Genomic DNA, 21,854 nt, shown 5'->3' with positions numbered 1-21,854 from the left:
TTCCATTTGGGAGCATGAGGAACTGTGTGCATATCTTTTTCTTGAACTATTACTGAACCATGGTTTGCCCCCAGAACCTTGCCTACATCTCAGAATTTTACACAGACATCCAACATTTTGCGGGGAAGAACAAGCCTTACTGACAGTCTCTCTCGGGCTATTGTCGGTACTGTTCACTTCGTCATCAATTACAGCACTTGGTCACCAGCCTACAGCTGGCCGTGGTCCAGTTCGATAGCACCACCAGCCCCAGTGCCCCATTGTAGTCTTGTACCCAAGGACTGGAGACAGAAGCTGGTTGCAGCAAAGTTCGTGTGGCACAAGCTACGGAAGGACAACTGAGATTTGAATGCTGCCTACATGAACTGCCAGCATGTGTCTATGTTCACTACCACATCAAAGTGCCATCAGCCTAATATTAGATGCTTGAGCGTCAGTGCGACCATAAATGGCAAATTTATACAGTGCCTTCATCCAAAGCGCTTTACAATGTGCATTACATTTACGCAAACATTCACACACCGACAGCCGAGGAAACCATGCAAGGCACCAACCTGCTCATCGGGAGCTGTTCGGGACACCAACACTAACCCAGAGGGAGCTGGGGATCGAACTGGGAACCTTCCGATTCCCAAGCAGCCGCTCTACGGCCTGAGCCACTGCTGCCCCATCATCATCAGAGACCATCATGTCAACATGGACCCAGAGGCTGTTCCTCTGGTGTCGACAGCAATGGCCATCATAGCTTGAGCATTCATTGGCAACTGGGCAGCCCGGTTCAGCATGCCATCTCACATCAATGTAGACCCCTAATTAACCTTAGACTTCTTGGCTATCGATGCCCAGAGCTTTGGTATGAAACACCATTGTACAACTGTGTTGCATCTGCAGGCCAACAGCCTGTGTGAACGTTTCCACCGCTCCATGAAAGCCTCTTTGAGAGCCCGTCTGAAGGAAGTCGGTTGGCACGATTGGCTTCCATGGATGCTGCTGGGGTTCAGGACTGTACCAAAAGAAGACCTACATTCCTCGTCTGTGGAGCTGGTGTACAGAAAATCACTCAGCTCAGTGATTCTTTGTTCCCTGGTCTGCATCCCTCCAGCACTCCACTATGCGAGTGTTTTTGCAGCCATTGTGTCCACTTCCCAGCATAGCCTGCCCCAGGCTTAGGTCCCAGCCAACCTGCCTCTGCTCACCGGCACCATTGTCAAAAAGAAAGAAAAAGGGCACACCTGGACTTCTCATGGCACATATCAAACTAGTGTCTATCAAGCTAAGGAGCTTAGATACAGCTTAGATCAAGCTAAGGAGCTTAGATACAGTACATAACTGTACTGTATCTCTTTCCCTGGCATATTTAAGTAAATCTAAATAATTTCCATAATTTCATAATGGTAATATTAATTATATTATAATTAACTGGTCCATTTTTATAACAAACTTCTGTATAGTTGTTTACCCCAGTAAGAAACACTGAATAATATATATACAAATTTAGTCACAAACAGGTACAGTACATTTGTGTTGGTATAATTTTTGCACTGCATAAAATTACCAGAGGCAGTAAATCCCCTATTTTATTAAATTGTTTGTTTCTGTCTGACAGGTTAACCGCAATTAGGCTAAACACATCTGGTTAAGGCAGGTGCTTTTTGGGTGAGGCATATTTAAGAAGCATTCACCCAAAACTGTACAGAAATAATAACTATAAATAACAATCTGTCCCATTCCCCTAAAGCTCTTCATTTTTTAGTCAACACTGCCAAACCTCAAACATGGAAAACATCCAACATCCTGGAATTTTCAATATACTGCTGTTAGATAACAACCTGTCATTTGGAGCTGTTTAATATTAATTTAATGAGCAAACTTTAGACAAACCACCAGGTGGTGGAGTTGAGTATTTAAATAATGTTCTCTAGTGCTGCCTCTAGTCTAGAGAAGCCAGGAACTGTAAGGATGATGTATCTCAGAATTTAAAAGGACAAAAAATGTGGACAGAATAATGCAAAATAAAAAAAAGAAAACAAAAGAAAACTAGGATTTTGGTACATGGAAAATTGATTTGATAGAGATAGGAAAATGTCAGTGAAACCAGTTTCAGTCATCCTGTAGACCAGTAAATAGATGTTCTTGTTAATTAAATTAATACAAAATTAAGAGGGAAATGAGAATGGGACTAATAGTATAGATGGGTTTCCGCGCGACGTCATCACAGAGCAGAGGGCGCAATCTGCGCATGCGCGGGGGAGAACGAACCGGAAGCGCCATTCACTCTATTGTTATTTTCGGGATTTAGATAGGCATAATGCTGCTATTATAGGCATAATAGGCATAATGCTGCTATTATATACAAACAGATCCAACTTCCGACAAATCATTTTTATTGAGTAAAGAAGATATTACAAACTGCATCATTTAATCTACTTTCATTAAACCTGGTGAAGACCATTTATTTTATGGGTAATAGGGTATAGGATATTTTTAGGGTAATAGCGCCCTCTACAGGCTCATCCCGCCACTGCGCGCGCATCATCCTCTCATGTTTACAAACAGGAAACCCATCTATATAATCTGTTTCTGAGTCCTTTTGTTTTGTAGAAAATCTAGTTGCAAATATGTAATGTATTACCATGTATTTATACAATGATTATGAATATATTTGTACAAATATGAATATGAGTATATATATGGGTGTGAATGTGAGTATGAGACTCATACTATGAGGTCAAATTTAAAAACTGTGCAATGAAAAACTATTCACTTGCAATTGAGTACAGTACATACTGCAGCAATCTTGCATCATCCAATTATCATGACTCAAATTATTATCTACAAATACTTATACTTACTAGTACGTTTGCTAACTGGAGTTTTACTTGTGCATGTGCACACAATAAGCTTATTGAAATTGTATATTCATTAATTCCTCTTTTTTTGCCATTTACATCTTTACCTTCTGAATTTTAAAGTCAATCATCTATATCATCTGAATTCAGGGGATAATTAAATATCAGTATTTACTTGATCATTAGGACTATTGAATTTCCTCTCTCAGTGGTTGTTACATACAATATATCCAAGAACATATTTTTTTCCTGCGAAGAAAAGAAAGACAAAGGAATGTGGCAGTCAGGTTTGATACTATCAAAACATAATCTGCTCTCTTGTCTAACAAGGAATATAGGTAAACTGCAATTATGAAGAGATGGCTACTTTGTGTTGTCCTTTTGTTAGTATCTATAGCCTGCTTACTCAGGAATGGATGACTAAAATCAGCAACAACAACGTTAGCCTGTCTTCTTTCACAATATGCCAGGTGTACTGTGGCCACGATGCAAGCTGAAGAAAAGATAAACAGGCAGATCTACAGTTGAGCTGTTCCTGTGTCATGAAAGAAAAGATCAGGGGCCTCATTTATAGGAAGGATATACAATCAAATTTGATCTCTGAATTGGCATGAAAAAGCTCCCAGTCCTTGGGCAGCTTGACAAGCACGCCTGAGACGCAGTTAAACACTTTAACCCTAGCATCACTATTGGGGGGGGAAGAGTAGTGGAAAAAAGCAAATTCATATTGTGTCATTATTGCGATGCATTGTGAGCTTGGCTATTTTCGGTGAAGAGATTTGGTGTAGAGGGATAAAAAGAGCCGATCAAGTACAGATCCGACCCCAGTCAACTACGGTAAGTATTAGTTTAGCATTTATAGAGGGTTTAAGTGGTAAAGTATAGCATATTATTCTAGAAAGCCTGCCATAGCACACTGCAAAAGCAGGAAAGCCTTGATCAATAACAATTAATGTGCCATTGTGAGAAATGGGAGCTCATTCAACCACACTTAAATACGTGTTGCACATATAGATGGAAGGTGTAAAGCTGTATGGCTACACATTACAATATATAAAATTCAATTCCAATTTTTGTTTGTTTGTTTGTTTTTTAAATGGGGCCCCTGGTCATATTCTCCACTTTGTTTCACAGGTCTCATTGATCATAGAAAGTCTTTGACTGGTCTTAACTGAAGACCACCCAAAGGAACTTGCCAGGGTGACAAGCTTACTTTTGATTCAGTGAGAAGATATTGGTATTGAACAAACGTTCGGACCATTAGGTGTTACTTTGTCATTAGAATTCTCACGTTTGCCTGTAATGCTAAATCCCCTCAAGACAACGCTGTCCCCCATGCCTAATCTGTCCACAAGCTGCAGATTGGAGGGTATATGCTATACTTACTATTCTCTCATGGCCTCGTTGGCCTGTGGATATAAAAAGCAGAGGCAAACATGTTCTACCTTTCACAACCACAGACCAAACCAGTAGCTAGAAACCTCCCCCTAATTTCCAACTTCCACTCTGCTTGTTCCTGCCTAATACTATCTACAGTAACATTGTTGTTATTGGTCTTTTCCCCCCTTTTTTTTAATACCTCCCATTAGCCAAGTAAAGGGTTCCCAGTTTGATCTCAGTTGCTTAATATAAAAATACAAAAATTATCATATGTAATGGCTGGTAATTTGTTGGGCTGTTAAAAGGTTTCAGTGATGACAGCCTTGCCGATTACTCTCTACTAGGGTACCCGAATTTGGTGACATTGAGGCTGACCTTAGAGTCACCTCCCCCGCTGCCGCACTCTCCCTTGTCGTACCACCATTTGTTTTTCAATTTGTCCAAGAGGCCTTGCTCATTCAGTTTTAACACTGCCAGGTTAACAGCATTTCTTGAAACGATAAAACATAACTTGTAAGAAAATGATCAGGTCCGTGAGAAATCTAATATGGATTATCAGTAAATAAATTGTTATAAATATCAATGGTTCATAAAGGGAGCACGGAAAAGACAAATTGGTAAAGAATTTCACTAGTGTGGGAAGGTAAGTGCAAATAAAGTGTCAAATATTAGAAGGGTGGCATGGAGGGTCACACTGCTAAGGACTGAAGTGTGCGGGATGGGGACATTCTGTCATTGAGAGTAGAAATAACAACATCCAGCATGCAAGGCACCATTCATCACAACGGACAGACCAGCACTGTAAGTAGCACGTTAAGAAAGGACATGAAATTTAAATGTTAAACTAGAAGCAATGCAAAAGGACCAGATGGGGAAACCACAGAAAAACAGAGGGAAGGAAAGAGTCAGGGGGAAAGGCTGTACTGTATGTATAGCTCCATCAACATTCAGATTAATTAAGTAAATGTGACAATATACGATAGCATTGCCCTTAAGAGAAAGAAGAAAACAAGACAGAGAGACAAACCACCAATAATTTCACCACCCACACACCCGCCCACACAGTGTATGTGTATTTATGTATGTACTCTGTATGTACTCTGTGTGTGTGGGTGTGTGTGTGTATATACACAATATATATATATGTGTGTGTATAAATACGTATATACGTATGTATGTGCGTACGTACGTACATACAGTATTTACGTATGTACATATCATACATACGTGCATACATACATATACATATTTATATATACACATATAAATGGCTACATGTCTAGATTACATTTGAAATACAAATACTCGGTTTACTTTCCTGATGTGCTTGGGGGTAAAGAGGGGCGGGTTAAAGTGAAGAAGAAAAGAATGAACACAGGAGACATCAGGGTAGGTGGAATACTATAACAACATGGATATATTGTTATGTTATTCCACCCACCTTAATGCAGAGCCTTTAGGAGTAGCCACACCGTAGCCCTTAGAGTCGAGGTTGCCTCCCACTTTCATGGTGTCACACGGCTTCCGCTGCTCGATGTACTCGTTCATAGTGGACTCGAGTAGAAAGGCGAACTTGCCCTTCGACTTGCGCACCCGGGCAACCCCGTCTGGTGTGGTCTTGGCAAACACAGAGGGTTCCGCTGATTTCATATATGACCACATTTTCTCATAAACGCCTATTTTGGAGCGCTGTGAAGAGAAGAACAAAGAAAGGAAACTAAAATGTAAAAATCATATATGGTTATTCATGGACATACTGTACGGGAGCCATTGCATATACGTAAGTCTGTTGGTAGACAGAGCGCTGTCTACAAACTGTCTCTCAATTTGGCAATTGTCTGTTAATTTGGCAGCACGCTGAAAATGCAAACTATATCCTATGTTTCTCATCAAAATAAACAGACTTCTAGCCACCTGTTTCATACTGTATCTAATTGTACAACCGGGACATTAGTTAAGTAGAATATTTATACTTTTTTATTGGGTTTATTCGTGCATTTTTTTCATTTACATTAAAAAATATATTTTTTCTTTTTAAATGAACCCCTTTCTTCTTGAGCAGCAGAGGCCAAAGTTGAACCAAATAATACGATACAAATGTACTGATATATCGCAATATTGCTTTGTGATGATTACTTACTGTAGCCTACTGTAATAGAATAATAATATTCCATTCGGGTGAAGTTTCAGATCATTTATTAGGAAGATGTCAGCAGAGCGCAACAGCATACACAGATTGGTAGAGCCAGGCCTCCTGGCCTGACCAACAGCCCATTCGGGGCACCAGCCCTCTCAAACCTCCTCTACCACAGTTCTTTATACTCCACATTGTACCAAAGAGGCTTTTCTAAATGGTCTTATAAGGTATGGACTAAATATAAGAGAGACACAACCATAGCTACACAAATACACATAGCTGAGACAGTGACAGTAGCATGAAGGATTCAGATCAGCTGTTCCATTTACAGCTGTAGGTGAGTTACATTTAGCACATTCATGTGTAGAGTGGTTGACTAAAGACCCCTGCTGTGAGTTTAAACCTTCTTAGTTCAGATAAAGTTAGATAGTACAGAAATGATAGAAGAACAGGTTGGCATTCTAATTTATCCATTACATTCCAGAGTTTTTTCTTTTTGTACATGAATAATCATATTCATGTACATACGACAGGTGATTTATAGAATGCCAAATCAATAGACATTTTCCTACCTACATGTTGATATAGCTATATATTTACTCAACCATTTTTGTAGAGCTCTCTCTCTCTCTTATTTTCTAGAATTTAGTATATGTGAAATCTTTTATCTGGTTGGACATTAAATCTCTGTTTTTCAAGGCAAAGGGCCCTTAGCACGCTGGCTAATTGGGGCGATACGCGTGTCTAAACACTTCTCTCCCTTCTAAACGTTAAAAGGCCAGAGACTATGCAGTCAAAACAAATATTTCCACATTTATGGCCAATGCCCAGTTGACTAATTTTTTCTTTTAGATATCAGCTTTTATCTAAAATTCCTATATTAATTTATTCAGATAAATATCAAACATATCACATGAAACATATTACAGACTAATAGACCTGGTTGTTTTAGGTTTGAAAGCCCTGAAAGCCTCTCACTCATAATGTCAAATCTATCTCTGTTTGTATGTTAAATCTCTGTTTCTCAAGACTGAGGGCTCCATACAGATTCATTTACCAATTCGGACCGCCTTTCACGGATTGATTTTGACAGTTTCCTTACACGACCTAGTTTCCTTTTAAGGACTTTGCACCGGAGTACAGGTATTTTCCGAATTTCACGGAGGGCTCGTCTTCCACGACCTAATTTCCTAATTTGGCTTTCACCAACTTTGCACCGGAGTACAGGTATTTTCCGAATTTCACGGAGGGCTCGTCTTCCACGACCTAATTTCCTAATTTGGCTTTCACCAACTTTGCACCGGAGTACAGGTATTTATCGATTGGATACGAATGGCTCGATTTTCACGACCAACTTTGCACAAAAGTACAGGTATTTATCGATTGGATACGAATGGCTCGCTTTTCACGACCTAGTTTATCTCACCCCAGACGTTGATATGCCAGAGATTAGGCAGTATGAACAAATATTTTCAGTTAGATATTGAATATAGTTTTCCAGTCTTCATGGCTCTTTCCTCCATCTTCACTTGGCGTACGGGTCCATTTGGTTATGTGTCTGACAGCGATCTCCAAACAGGCTAGTGGTTCCAGTGTTCAGTGGCTCTTTCGTGCAGCATGTATCTCTGTGGCAGTGATCTCCATTGGGCTGGTGGGTCCCAGTTCAGTGGCTCTCAAATGCTCTCTGTGGCTCTCTGTGCCTTGTCCTCCTGCTGTGGCAAAGTCTCTTGTTGTTTGTATGGTGTCGATTTCGTCACCTCTGCTGCTGCATGGTGACATTGTTGGTGCTGCTCTCATGGCTGGTGACCATGCATGCTCTGTGGAAAACGCATGCTCTGCTCCTTCCCTCTGTGGCTTGAAGCTTGTGGTTTCCTTGTTGTCATCACAGACAGAATAGATCGGTCTGCAAGGTTCCAGATTCTGCATAGCTTGCTTCTGTGGCGGTCTCCTCTTTGTCCTCCATCGTCTGGATGTGGTCCGGATCTGCTTTGAGAAAATCTTCTCCCCAAAAAGTCCTTCACCCTTAAGTTCTTTTGATCAAGTATCCATAATCATAATTAGTTATGAAATATGAAATATTGATCCTGCCGACAACGCCAAATGTAATAGAATAATAATATTCCATTCGGGTGAAGTTTCAGATCATTTATTAGGAAGATGTCAGCAGAGCGCAACAGCATACACAGATTGGTAGAGCCAGGCCTCCTGGCCTGACCAACAGCCCATTCGGGGCACCAGCCCTCTCAAACCTCCTCTACCACAGTTCTTTATACTCCACATTGTACCAAAGAGGCTTTTCTAAATGGTCTTATAAGGTATGGACTAAATATAAGAGAGACACAACCATAGCTACACAAATACACATAGCTGAGACAGTGACAGTAGCATGAAGGATTCAGATCAGCTGTTCCATTTACAGCTGTAGGTGAGTTACATTTAGCACATTCATGTGTAGAGTGGTTGACTAAAGACCCCTGCTGTGAGTTTAAACCTTCTTAGTTCAGATAAAGTTAGATAGTACAGAAATGATAGAAGAACAGGTTGGCATTCTAATTTATCCATTACACTACCAAAGATTTTACTCTGAAATAAAGCAGCCTCAGAATTCCACTGAAGTCATCTCAACAACGATTTTTCTTGCGCACGCACGCACGCACGCACGCACGCACGCACGCACGCACGCACGCACGCACGCACGCACGCACGCACGCACGCACGCACGCACGCACGCACGCACTCACTAACATTAAACTATTTTTCAACAGTTACAAATGGAACAGGCCAGCACTCTTTCAATTAAAACGGGATCAGTTACCTGTGATGATGTTACCTGCTCTAAACAACATTGACGCACACATTCTCAGTAATCCAATTAAAAATCACACCCAGTGTGAAGTGGGCGGTGTGGTCACAGTGGTCATGTGACCACACCGCCCACTTGGAAGTTCACTTAAAGAAAAGTAATATTGTGGACCAACCATTGTACACCCCTAACTTAAAAAAAACATAAATGTGTTTTTTTTAAGTGCATAGTCCTATTTATAGGGCTATGCACATGTGTCATGTTTCACTAGCCAATCACAGTCCTGAATAGACTGTGATTGGCCAATCACGGTGCAGGGTTAGGGGGTACAATGGTGGCCAATCACAGCGCAGGGTTGGGGGGGTACAATGGGTGGGGGGGGGTACAATGGTGGCCAATCACAGTGCAGCGAATGTCGATGTCCAAACCTCACATATAGGGGCGGTTTCACCGCCCAAAAATGAAGAATAGTATCAGGATTGTGTGATATTTTAACTGTTAAGTGGGGCTTTTGTTTGAATTCCACTGTGGGAAGAATATTTGACTTGGATACATTCAGGACCCCAGTTCTCGTCTGAGAACTGTGTAGACGTGACACCTGGACCAGTTAAAATACATACTGAATACAGCCGTGCCCTGGCACACACACTGCAGCTAAAAATGGCCAGTGAAAGTCTGCTGGTTGCTCACCAGGGAGCTGCAGTACACAGCTGTCTACAATAGAAGGACAAATATGGAAACTGCATTAAACTAGGTTAATGTGACCTTCTGCTGAGGCAGGAGAGGGCTAAAGTGCCTCTGTGAAAACTTCGAATTGAAAGTTTACCAAACCCCAATTGTCTTTCGAGGAGTATCTTTGGATGATCTCTCGACTACAAAGCGCCAAAAAAATCCATTATTTTCTGTCCTCACTGTGTTTGAGAGAAGGAAATAGGATGGGTGATTGAATGGTTGCAGTCAGGAGTCAGGATCCCTCATCATTTGGAACGTTGTAATGGCAGCTTTTACATGTTACTTTATGTAAAATAAACAGATCAGGAAGATGCAGGACTCAGTTGTCAGGAACCAAACTCCATGTTTATTGTAGATCTCATCACAGCAGAGAGAGACTAGTGTCTCCCTCCAGGGCTTCCCCCATCACTCTTCCAACACCAATCTCTTACACATATTTATACAATCAGGAGAAGTACACAAGAGGTAACAACAGATGGTCACTCCTTACATAGGCTCTATTCTATAACTGACTCATCCAGAGTCAGTATGTTTGAAATAGGTTTGCATGAGTCGACTGTTTGTAAGGGAGAGGAGTTTAACAAGTAAGAACAGGTGATGATTGTTGCATCTACTAATACATTCTTACTAATACAATTAATCAATACCACAATGACTGTTATATGAATTTTATCCACTACATTTCAGCCCTTAGGGCATAAATATAAAGTATTTATGTCCTATAAAAATAGAGAAAATTCATAGAATGACAGGACATTATGCTAATTCAATGGGATGCAATCATGTACAAATATTCAAAACAAAACTGTATTGTTAGATACACGTGTGATGGCAGTGACAAGCAAGCATTGCGCATATGCTACTGGTCACGTATCCTCAAACAGTGTATTCAACAATTCTACAGTAATGGTTACAGAGAAAGTCAACACCAATAACCATTTTTTCCCCACACTTCACTTCTTATGTATTTAAAAATCATAGGACCTTTTGGCATACTGTATCTTTGATAATGCTATGCTCTTTGACATTTGTTAAACAACTGATCTGCAGTTTGTACATTTATACAATTTTTGGAAATGTTATATCTGATTTGCAGCTTGTAGATCTGCCATTTTTGGGAAAGATTCCCATTGCTTCTTTTAAATACTATTATGGTGGTGTAGTTCCACACTACAAACCTCATAGCTTTATTGTATTACCTATTTAGTAGCTAGTTAAGACCTAAATGTACCCATCAGTTCAGGTAATTGATCCTTTGAAAAATAGAACTATCTCGGCCTGTCACCGGTCTCTGTCTTAGACTCCATATGATCTTGTTGACATAAAAGTCCTCAATCGAAAATTAATTTAATTTAATTTAATACAATTTAAATAAAAACGTTCCCTTAATAAAAGTGTTCCCTTACCCCCCAAAAAGTTTGTGAGTACTTTCATAGAATAATGGACTGACCAATGGTTCTGCAGAAACCATCGGCCGGACCCATGATCCGGAAAGCTGCACACAAACTTTTTGCAGTAACATGTAATAATACTCAACCGAGGTACAGTTTAACCTGTCTTTATACTATCTCCATCAATCACTCAAAAATTGCTGTAACAATTTGCTTGATAACCATAAGTTCTAGCCTACTAGGATTATTATTACATTTTTTAGTTCTTTTATTTTAAATTATATCAACACGTGGAATTTGCTACCGAATGGATTTTTCATCACGTATGGCATTATCAACACAGCATGGAATTTTCTTCACTCGGGCATTTTCACTACATGGAATAAAAAATATAGAATTATGTAAAATTTCTTGCCACATGGGAATTTGCCTACACGTGGTGTGTTTATTTTAATCCGAGTTTTACTTAACATTTATCTAGCAAGAGCACAATAAGTGGACTGGAGACAAATAAAATCTGTTTTAAATTACCCGTTTCACATTATTGATTGAGCGCCTTGAAACACTACATTTTGAATAATTACTTTGATATATTTTAAAACTCAAATGTATTCCTGTTCCAGTGTTTGGTCTATCTTCACTCACACACAGACACACACGGCCCCTATCGCACCTGCCACCCCCCTTCCCCCCTGTCAGCTATTCTGGGGAGAGGAATAGAAATGGGGGAACCAGACTGATAAGTGAACTATTTAGTTCATGTGTGTGGAAATAGATTACAATACTGACTTACTCAAGTTCTATGACATTATTGTCTTTTCTTTTATGCATATTACCCCACCATTAAACAATATTGTTCTTACATTAATTAGTAGAATATAATTCTCAATTTTGGATCGGATTGTACTGCAATTTTTTAAGGAAGTACCTCAAACGAATTCATTTTATCACTCTCACCCTATTTTTAGTATGACAATGAATAGAACTTGCAAAGTAAATTAAACCGTTTTAACTCAGGACATGAACCTTTTATGTGTGTGGCCTGCTCCGCATGTAGTGAATTGGTGCCTGTTGTATTAACATTGTCACCTGGTCCATCTTGCCATGGAGTCCGTGGAGCCCGACGTGGGGCAAGGCAGTGGATGTGGTCCACCCCGTTCTGGATAGTTGGCCACAGCATTTCCACCTGGCCCATAGTTGCATGGAACAGACCCTGCACCATATTGTTCGTGATCCTGGTCTGGGTGCTGATGGTGCAGCCATGCCCTCCTTTCGACAGGACACTCCCTCTCCATGTGGTCATCTGAGGCACAGTAATGACATAAGACCGCTATGTCATATGGCTCACTGTTTCCTCCTCTTCTTTGCCTCCATTCACGGCTCCTTTTCTTCCTATGTGACTCCTGATTTGGTTGCTGCTGCTGTTGTTGTTCCTGTGGTGGCTGCCGGTGGTTCTCATAGAACATCAACTGTGCTCTTTCCAATTTCTTCTTCCTCCCGTCTTCTTGTGAGAGCATGTGCCTCTCAGCGTGCAGTGCATGTCCCCACACCTCAGTGAGGTTCTGACTTTCCCATCCAATACAGGAAGTCATAACCCGGTTATGGATGGACGGGCGCAAGCCATTGATCACGGCAGTTTTTAACAAGTCACTGTAAGCCGGGTTGTCTAGTGTCACACCACAATGCTTCTGAAAGCAGTCCTCCATTCTATTTCTGTAGGTGTCACAGGTTTCATCAGCCCATTGCTTAGTGCTGTGAATTTTCGGCCAATCAGTGTGTGCTGGAAAAGCTGCTTTCACCCTGTCAAAAAGACCATCTCGATTCTGCAGCTGTCCAGTGATGATGTCATCTATTTCTCCAGTCACATCAAAGTTTCCCCTGAGACGTAGCCACCTTAATCCAAAAACTTTGCGAAATACTGATTCCAGCTCTCTTGTCGATGGCCCATACATCTCGATCAAATCTAACACAGCCGTACACCAACGTACCGCGTCAATTATGGGGTCTGGAAGGTCCTTCACAATGTCATTGAATTCATCAGGTGTCCAGTTTCGCTGAACATGTACTGTTGCAGAGTACGCATCTATCTCTGCTTGCTGTGCCCCAGCCCCCGGACGGGGATGAGGGTTTGGATATGGAATTAATGGGAATAGGTTACTTGGACAGAGCGTCGCTGTGACATCTGCGTGTTCCTTGGGTGTTGTAGCAGTCAGTTGTGTGTCTCTCCTGCAGTTTGGCTCCTTCTGCCTCACATTGTAGTCATCAGGAGAAGTATTGGCTTGTAGATCTGCTAATGTCACCATAGTTCTGTCAAGGTGTTCTCGCAGTAATGTCACTTCTTTCCGTTGGTCGTTGAGTTGTTCTTGCTGTAGCGTTGCGGCCCTCTTAGCTTTGTCACGCTGGTCATTGAGTTGTTGTTGCATTCTCTTAGCTTTGTCACGTTGATCTTCCAAGGCCTTCTGTTGGTCGTCAAGTTGTCGCTGCATTTTCTTTCTGCTCGGTTTTGCTCCCATCTTCTTAAGATTCTAAGTGGAGTGTTTGCTATAACAGCAAAGCATCCACCCTGCTCACAGCGCCAATTGTAATGGCAGCTTTTACATGTTACTTTATGTAAAATAAACAGATCAGGAAGATGCAGGACTCAGTTGTCAGGAACCAAACTCCATGTTTATTGTAGATCTCATCACAGCAGAGAGAGACTAGTGTCTCCCTCCAGGGCTTCCCCCATCACTCTTCCAACACCAATCTCTTACACATATTTATACAATCAGGAGAAGTACACAAGAGGTAACAACAGATGGTCACTCCTTACATAGGCTCTATTCTATAACTGACTCATCCAGAGTCAGTATGTTTGAAATAGGTTTGCATGAGTCGACTGTTTGTAAGGGAGAGGAGTTTAACAAGTAAGAACAGGTGATGATTGTTGCATCTACTAATACATTCTTACTAATACAATTAATCAATACCACAATGACTGTTATATGAATTTTATCCACTACAACGTAAGCTTCATTGCCAAAGGGATTTATTACAAAAATCTGCTTCTGTAGATATCATGTGAAAAGTACTTATGGGATATTTTGGCTTCACTTTCTATAAGTAGTTTGCAGATTCCTTTGTAATAACCAAGTCTTTGTTTTAAGATTCTCTAATGGATAATGATCAATTCTCAGACTCATTGGTCCTTCTTATAGTGCATGATGGAACTCATAATCACTGATGATAAAAGTTCTTACACTGCATCTGGTTGACGCAAGCTAGGGCCAACATCAGAGTGAATTGGCAAACCGTGTCAGCTCAGTACTGTACTGTATATTGCATCATAAAGAATTCATCTGAAGCCAGCAATGGAATGGATTATGGATTCAGGCCAATAACTGAATCATTCTTGACATACTCTAGTCTAATGAACACTTTCAGTGGAAGAGAGTGCTCATGTAAGCAATGCTAAATGACAACAATAGCTGGTGACAAGTCAGACCATACTGTAAATACAGTGGATATTTTCTGGTTGACATTAAAATACATGCTTCTCCCTAAGTGGTGAACTATAGTAGCAGAGAACATGTACGTATATATTTACTGAAGGATCACAACAACAAGTAGGACAAAATAAATAAATCATAAATAAACTATTTACTCCTCGGAGCACAAGTCTCCGCCAGGCCAGGTAGCTTATTGTGGGCCATCAAAGTTAATCAAAACGCATCATGGAGGATCATCTTGTCATGTAGAAATGGGCGTGGCCTATTTTGGGAGTTGCATAATGAGCCAGCTTGAAGATCTCGACTTTGCTGATGACCTCACTGTCCTGTCCATGAATATAAAACATCTGCAATAAAAACTCGACTTACCAAGTATGCTCTACAGACAGGCCTCATCATCAACACCACCAAAACCAAAGTGATCAACAATACCACACAGGCATGCATCACCATAAATGATGAACCGCTTGAAGTCGTTGACGACTTTGTGTACTTGGGAAGTCTGATTAGCCACGACAATGCTGCACAAAAAGACATCCAGCGCAGACTTGTACAAGCACGCAACACCTACACAAGACTCCACAACATCTGGAAATCCAACACCTACAGCCTCAAAAACCAAGATCCGCTTATATAACACCCTGGCCAAGCTGGTTCTACTAAATGGGGCTGAGTGCTGGCAAATAACCAAGTGCAACATGAGTAAAAAGTTAGCTCTTTCCACAATGGCTGCCTGAGGAAGATCTGCCGTATATTCTGGCCCAATAAAATATCAAACAAGGAACTCCACACAAAGACACCGTTGTCGAAGATGGCTTGGAGTTGGACACGTACTCCGAATGCCCCCAGAGCAGATCCCCAAAGTGGCCCTCAGATGGACACCACCGCGGACAAGAAAACGAGGCCGACCTAAGATCACCAGGCGCAGAACTGTAGAGGCTGAGCTGCTGGAGATGGGTCTGTACTGGGGCATGGCAAAAGTGGCTGCCAAAGACCAACGACCGTGATAAGTGGAGGAACATTATCGATGCCTTGGGGCGAAGAGCATAAGTAAGTAAAGTAAGTATAATGATCCAAGGAATCCAAGGGAAATTTATTTTGATTGTATGACCTATGGTTCAAGAGTTAAAGGCCAAAACGTGAAAAAATGCACAGTTTCACACCGATCGGTCCAACAGTGCTTTAGAGATTAGCTGGTCACGGACAGTAAATATATATATATATATATATATATATATATATATATATATATATATATATATATATATATATATATATACACACATATATACATATATATACATACAATACAATACAATAGCATTGCCCTTAAGAGAAATAAGAAAACAAGACGGAGACACAAACCACCAATAATTTCACCACGCACACACCCGCCCACACAGTGTACAGTATGTACAGTATGTGTGTGTGTGTGTGTGTGTGTGTGTGTGTGTGTGTGTGTGTGTGTGTGTGTGTGTGTGTGTGTGTGTGTGTGTGTGTGTGTGTGTGTGTGTGCGTGAACACAGAATATATATATATATGTGTATATATACATACAACATGATATATATATATGTCACAGTACGATATGGAAAACCAGTCATATATATATATATATATATATATATATATATATATATATATATATATATATATATATATATGTATATATATATATATATATATATAGTAACAGTGTATACTGTTACTGTGAACGCAACATGAACACAACATTCGTTTTATGATTCATTATTTATTAATTAAGGGCATAAGAACATACAAATACAGACGACAAAGAGCACACAATAGACTAGTTGAGTATAAACCACAGTGGCACAGTGACAAGATAAATGCCTTCCAAAGCGGAGATTATTATTTCAAAACTCAGACTGAGAAGTCTCTTTGTTAAAAATGTTTTTTCCCCCCAAGTTTGTTCCTGGCTCTAATCTTTTTTTTTTTAACAAAGACTTTCTAGGCTCTAATCTTTAACTGAATAGCACGCAATAGAACTAGCTTAGTATGTGGCACGGTAGTCTCTTAGTTAAAAAATGTATGAATTCTTTCCAGGTTTGTGACTGGCTCTTACACTGAAGAGCACGCAATAGAACTAATCGACTATGAACCACAGTGGTACAGTGGTAAGATACATGCCTTGCAGTGCAGAGAATGTGGGTTCAAAACTGACTGAGAAGTCTCTTGGTTCGTAAAAGGATTTAGTTTTTCTACATTGGTGCCTGGCTCTAATCTTTCACAGAAGAGCACACAATAGAACTAGTTGAGTATTATAAACCAGGATGGCACAGTAATAAGTAATAATAAATGCCTTCCAAAGCAGAGATTATGACTTCAAAACTCAGACTCAATGAGACAATGTGTATACAGGTTTGTGTGAGTTTTGGACAAAATCTGTAGGAGTAGTAGCAAAATGTGTGGAAAATGTAATCTGGCACAAGTGGCCCAGGGCCTATATGGAGAATGAGAATCCAAGGAATCCAGGTAAAAAATGATTTTTGTTGTACAAGCTATAGTTTAAGAGTTATTGGCCAAAACATTAAGTGGGCTGTTGTAGCGCCATCATGAGGCAGATGTAAAAACTTGGGGTGGAGGTTCTTCCTGGCCTACTGTGAGTGTGCGTGCAAAGTTTCACAGCAATCGGGAGCTGTGTTCATGATTTGTGGCATTTTGTGCAAAACGAGCCAGATGACAGAGAAGCACTGTAGGAAGCACCATAGATCCCAGGGAAGCCCCATAGGCAGCTCCATAGATGACAGGGAAGCACCATAGGAAGCACCATAGAAGACAGGGAAGCACTATAGGAAGCACCTATGGTAAAATAGTTCTGCTCTGGCCTCCAGAGAGTGTGTGTGCACAGTTTCACACCTATCGCTCCAACGGTGCCGGAGATTAGCTGCTCACAGACAGATGGACAGATGGACGGACAGGCACACACAGGGACACACACACAGACGGACGGATGGACAGGGGCAAAAACATAGTCTCCGGCCACCGCCTTCGGCCTGGCGGAGACAATAAACATAGAATGATCAAAGGTAATAAGTCAAGCTTTTAAACCAATCATACTGTATACCAATCATATTCCTTGGCTGGGAGGAAATGTTGTACTTTTTCTTCAGCTATTCTGTCTGCACATTATGAAAATCAACCAGCTGCCACAAACAAACTCTGATCCCTTAGTTCATCTGTCAGCATTCAATCTGCTCTGAATAATTCAGAAGCATTTTCTTTCTAAAATGGAGAACATTGGGCAAAAAAAAACTTTCAAATAGTCATAAGTATAATGAACACAAATCAAGTCAGCGGAAACAAACGTGTGATTAATTTAGAGAAAGACTTAGTTCACTATAATACACATCCTTAGTCACATGTAAGCCATTTACGGTATGCAAACATGGCTTCCTGTGTCGCCTTTAGATAATAGATGCTGTATGGTGTAAAAAAGTTAAGATAAAAGGCAGACACTTTTATGCATCTAAACTTCAGTCTTCAGGCTTTGACAACAAAGGCCTGTCAGAAGACAGAGAAGGTAGTGTTGAATTCACTGCTAAATCATGCAGTAGCATGGATGAGTGAAGGTGAATATGTGAGAGATGACCTTACTGCGTTTCATCAGAGAATACTGTTCTCAGATTAACAGCCACATCTTTCATCATCAATCATACTAAAAAGACAAGAAAATTATGCTTCTATAAATATATGTTTGTTTGTTGTTTGTTGTATTTTTATATTCCTGACAGTGAAACGTCCACTATGGAGGGTGAGAGTAATACATGTCACATATTATGAAGTAGCTATTTTAATACACCTGTCACTGTATCTCAACAGTAGTGTTTCCCAACATGGGCGGTACAGCCCCCCAGGGGGCGTACAGAGAAGAAGGGGGGGTGGGGGATGGGGGGGCAGGAGAGCTGGAAGCAATATTTTTTTAAATGGGGCACTGAGGTGCTCTTGGGGGGATGGCAGTTTAATATATTCAAGTACACATTTCCCTTAATGTTGCAGGAACGGTAACTCACACCAAGGGTTTGGTGTGCACCACATCAGGCCCCTCTCACAGCACTGAGTCACAGGGATATCAGGCCCTGTCACAGGGCTTTCAGGCCCTGTAACAGGTTGGTACAGTGACAGGACCTGTGACAGGGCCATTACAGCCCTGCCATTCAGTGCTGTGAGAGGGGCCTCATGTGACAGTGCCTGACATCCGTATACAATTCTTCTTATAAAAATTGGAACTCTGCCGCTAGACTGTTAACAAACACTAAGAAGCGTGACCATATCACCCCTACATTGGCTGCTCTACACTGGTTACCTGTAAGCTCCAGAAGCGATTTTAGGATTTTGCATCACTTTTAAAGCCCTGCATGGACAGGCTTCCAAGTACATTTTGATTATTACAACCTCAGATTCTCAGACAAGGCTCTATTGGTCTTTCCTACGGCAAACCTCGTTACTCGGGGTGAGCGGGCTTTTTCGGTCCGGGCCCCTGGGCTTTGGAACGCCCTCCCTGAGAAGCTGAGTCTAGCACATCGGTGCTTTCTTTTAAATCTCTTCTGAAAACACACCTGTATGTTAAGTGTTTTTCTTAAGTCTATCTGCTTTTAATTGACAATTTTACTTCTACTGCTGTATATTGTTGTCATTATGTTGTTATTGCTTGGTTGTTTTTATTGCTTGTTTTAACATGTCTGTAAAGCACTTTGTAACATTGTTTAGAAAAGCGCTATACAAATAAATTAATTATCATTATCATTATAATCGTAACAGGCTTTTTTTTCCTCCCGGGAAGTAGGTTAATAATGACATAGTAATCACATACTAACAGTCCAGTTTAATGTAAAATCTGAAATTTGGAAATTGATGAGATGTTTCCTAATTTATATAAGCAACACAATACACAATACAAATAAAGCTTACACTTTAATTGGGTGTGGTAAGGGACCTGGATATTGAATAGGGGGCACTGGCCAAAAAAAGGTTCAGAAACACTGCTCTACCTTTGACAAATCGCTAACAATTAATAACTGGAACCAGAGATTATGGAGCAGCTTTTCCCCGGACTGGTCTCAAATGTTTCCAATCAAGTGTGTCAGCCTATATCTATATTGTCGCTGTCGGGTACCTTAAACTGTTACTTTTCATAAAAAAGGAACATATGTTCCAGTTAATCCAATGCAGTTACGATTTGGTCACAAGCTCAAGGCATTAATTAAAGAAAAAAAGATGGAGATAGAAGGTTTCTGCCCGACAACAACGATATTTAACCACATGAGCATCCCTATTCTGGGGCAAACATTCGGCAAAAATAGCTGAACTACAAGCTGACAACGTGCCTCGTTGTGGCGCTATTTTCAGATATTTAAGTGTAGAGTGAAAACAGGAGGGGGCCTGGTATAGACCCTTGCTGTTTTGTGTGTGTAAGACATTTGGTTGACATTGAATCGCTCTTTTATAAGATTAGTTGTCATGCTGTGTGGTTGTAACACTTACCCTAAAGAACTCTTTAGTAGAACCTGAGTCTAAGGTTCCATAAGCAATCTCTGTCTGCTTGGCTAGGTCCTCAGCGCTCTCTATAGGAGACACCATCCTTTCCACGGTGAGGAAGGCGGCCAGGTTGGCCGTGTAGGATGAGATGATGATGAGAGTGAAGAACCACCACACTCCACCCACAATACGCCCTGACAGAGACCTGAGAGTGGGAAGCAAGACAGACAGGAAGACATGAGAGCAGGGGGCTCTAACTAACACGTTGTCAAATTGGAGGCCGCCCCTGGCCCAAGGTGGGCCGCTAAAGAGTGGCAATTGGAAAGGATAAAAATAAAAAACAAATATATCCTGTACACTGTCTTCAAATGCAATAAAAAAGTTTTAATGGGAATAATAACGTTTCGGTCTGTTAGACCTTCATCAGGTTATCTTTTAGGATATTTCAGGATCTTTTAGGACCCTAAAAGACCCGAAACATTGTTATTGCCTTTAAAACTTTTTAATTACATCTGTAGACAGTGTACAGGAGTTTTTTCTTTCAGTACGTTGGGGCCCTCGTTTGGTCTAATCTTACGCTACTGTTGCCTTTGTAGGTGTGCAAAATACTTGCTTTTTATAGGCATGCCATAACTATCATAAATGTTGAATTGTCAAACATTTTCAAAACATTTCAAAAATAGCTAAAATAGCAGACCTACAAGTTCACCCTTTTCTTTTGTTTTTGTTTTGAAACTTAAGCTACACCTTCAAAATGTATGAAATATTATCCAGAACTTTAAGCCAATCAATGTGATGAATCCTTCTTTTCCCCACATTTTAATTATGCCTAACCACTGTCCTCACTAATCATTGAATCATGAATCTTTTGTCCCTATTCTAGGCCAAACATTTGGCAAAGAATAGTAGATCTATAAGCTCGCAATGCGTCGCACTCACAAAGCGACACGTTGTGAACACCTACCTGTGCTTTACTGAAGCATCAGTTATCCTAAAGCAGAGTTTTTTTTACTGATCAGATAAATCATAACTGCTGTATATGATCTAATGAAAGAGAGGCTCTTGTAGTGGGGACTTTCGGTGGTTTTGATAGTTTTAGAATGACCAACAGAATGGTAATTACTTTGATAAAAAATGCTAACCCTATAAAAAAATGGTGTGTAGTGTACTGTAAATGTCTCAACTTAAATTCTGAAAGATTGTTAAATAAAGAAGAAGAAGGCTGATGTTTCAGTTCCATCCAACTGAGTGGTAAATGAGTCCAATTTGGTCAACTACTTTTATACTGTAAATATAAGTGACAGCCACAATCAGAACAGTAGAGAGAACTTGACAAACTCCATGAAAAATGCTGTCAGTACCCTATTATAACATGTGACTTTATTTATCTAACAGCAGGAACAGCCTGCCGGTACAGTAATTATCAAATTAGATGCACTGATTCCACACACCGTCTGTAATGCGTGCCAAACTGCTGCATCAATGTTGTTGTTTAGGTAATGCTTCAACACTAAGGTCTTGTAATATCGTCCAGTGTTTATTGTTATTAATATGTAAATTATTATACATACTTTC

At 40.4% G+C, this 21,854-nt stretch overlaps 1 protein-coding gene across 1 annotated transcript in view; it reads right to left on the bottom strand.

The window, feature by feature from the left end:
* The window catches only part of gria3a (glutamate receptor, ionotropic, AMPA 3a), an 84,314-nt gene that overhangs the window by 5,807 nt on the left and 56,653 nt on the right, over positions 1-21,854 (bottom strand). The window contains exons 12-13 of the mRNA XM_080435313.1: positions 20,286-20,484; positions 5,671-5,918 (exon numbers count right to left, since the gene is read on the bottom strand). Coding sequence (XP_080291439.1) covers positions 5,671-5,918; positions 20,286-20,484 — 447 coding nt within the window. The remainder of the gene's footprint in view (positions 1-5,670; positions 5,919-20,285; positions 20,485-21,854) is intronic.

Source organism: Gymnoscopelus braueri (genome assembly GCF_963280865.1).
Source record: "Gymnoscopelus braueri genome assembly, chromosome: 8".
Classification (NCBI taxonomy): Eukaryota; Metazoa; Chordata; class Actinopteri; order Myctophiformes; family Myctophidae; genus Gymnoscopelus; species Gymnoscopelus braueri.
The sequence above is the reverse complement of the archived record's forward strand: the minus strand, read 5'-3'. Positions and strand labels throughout refer to the sequence as shown.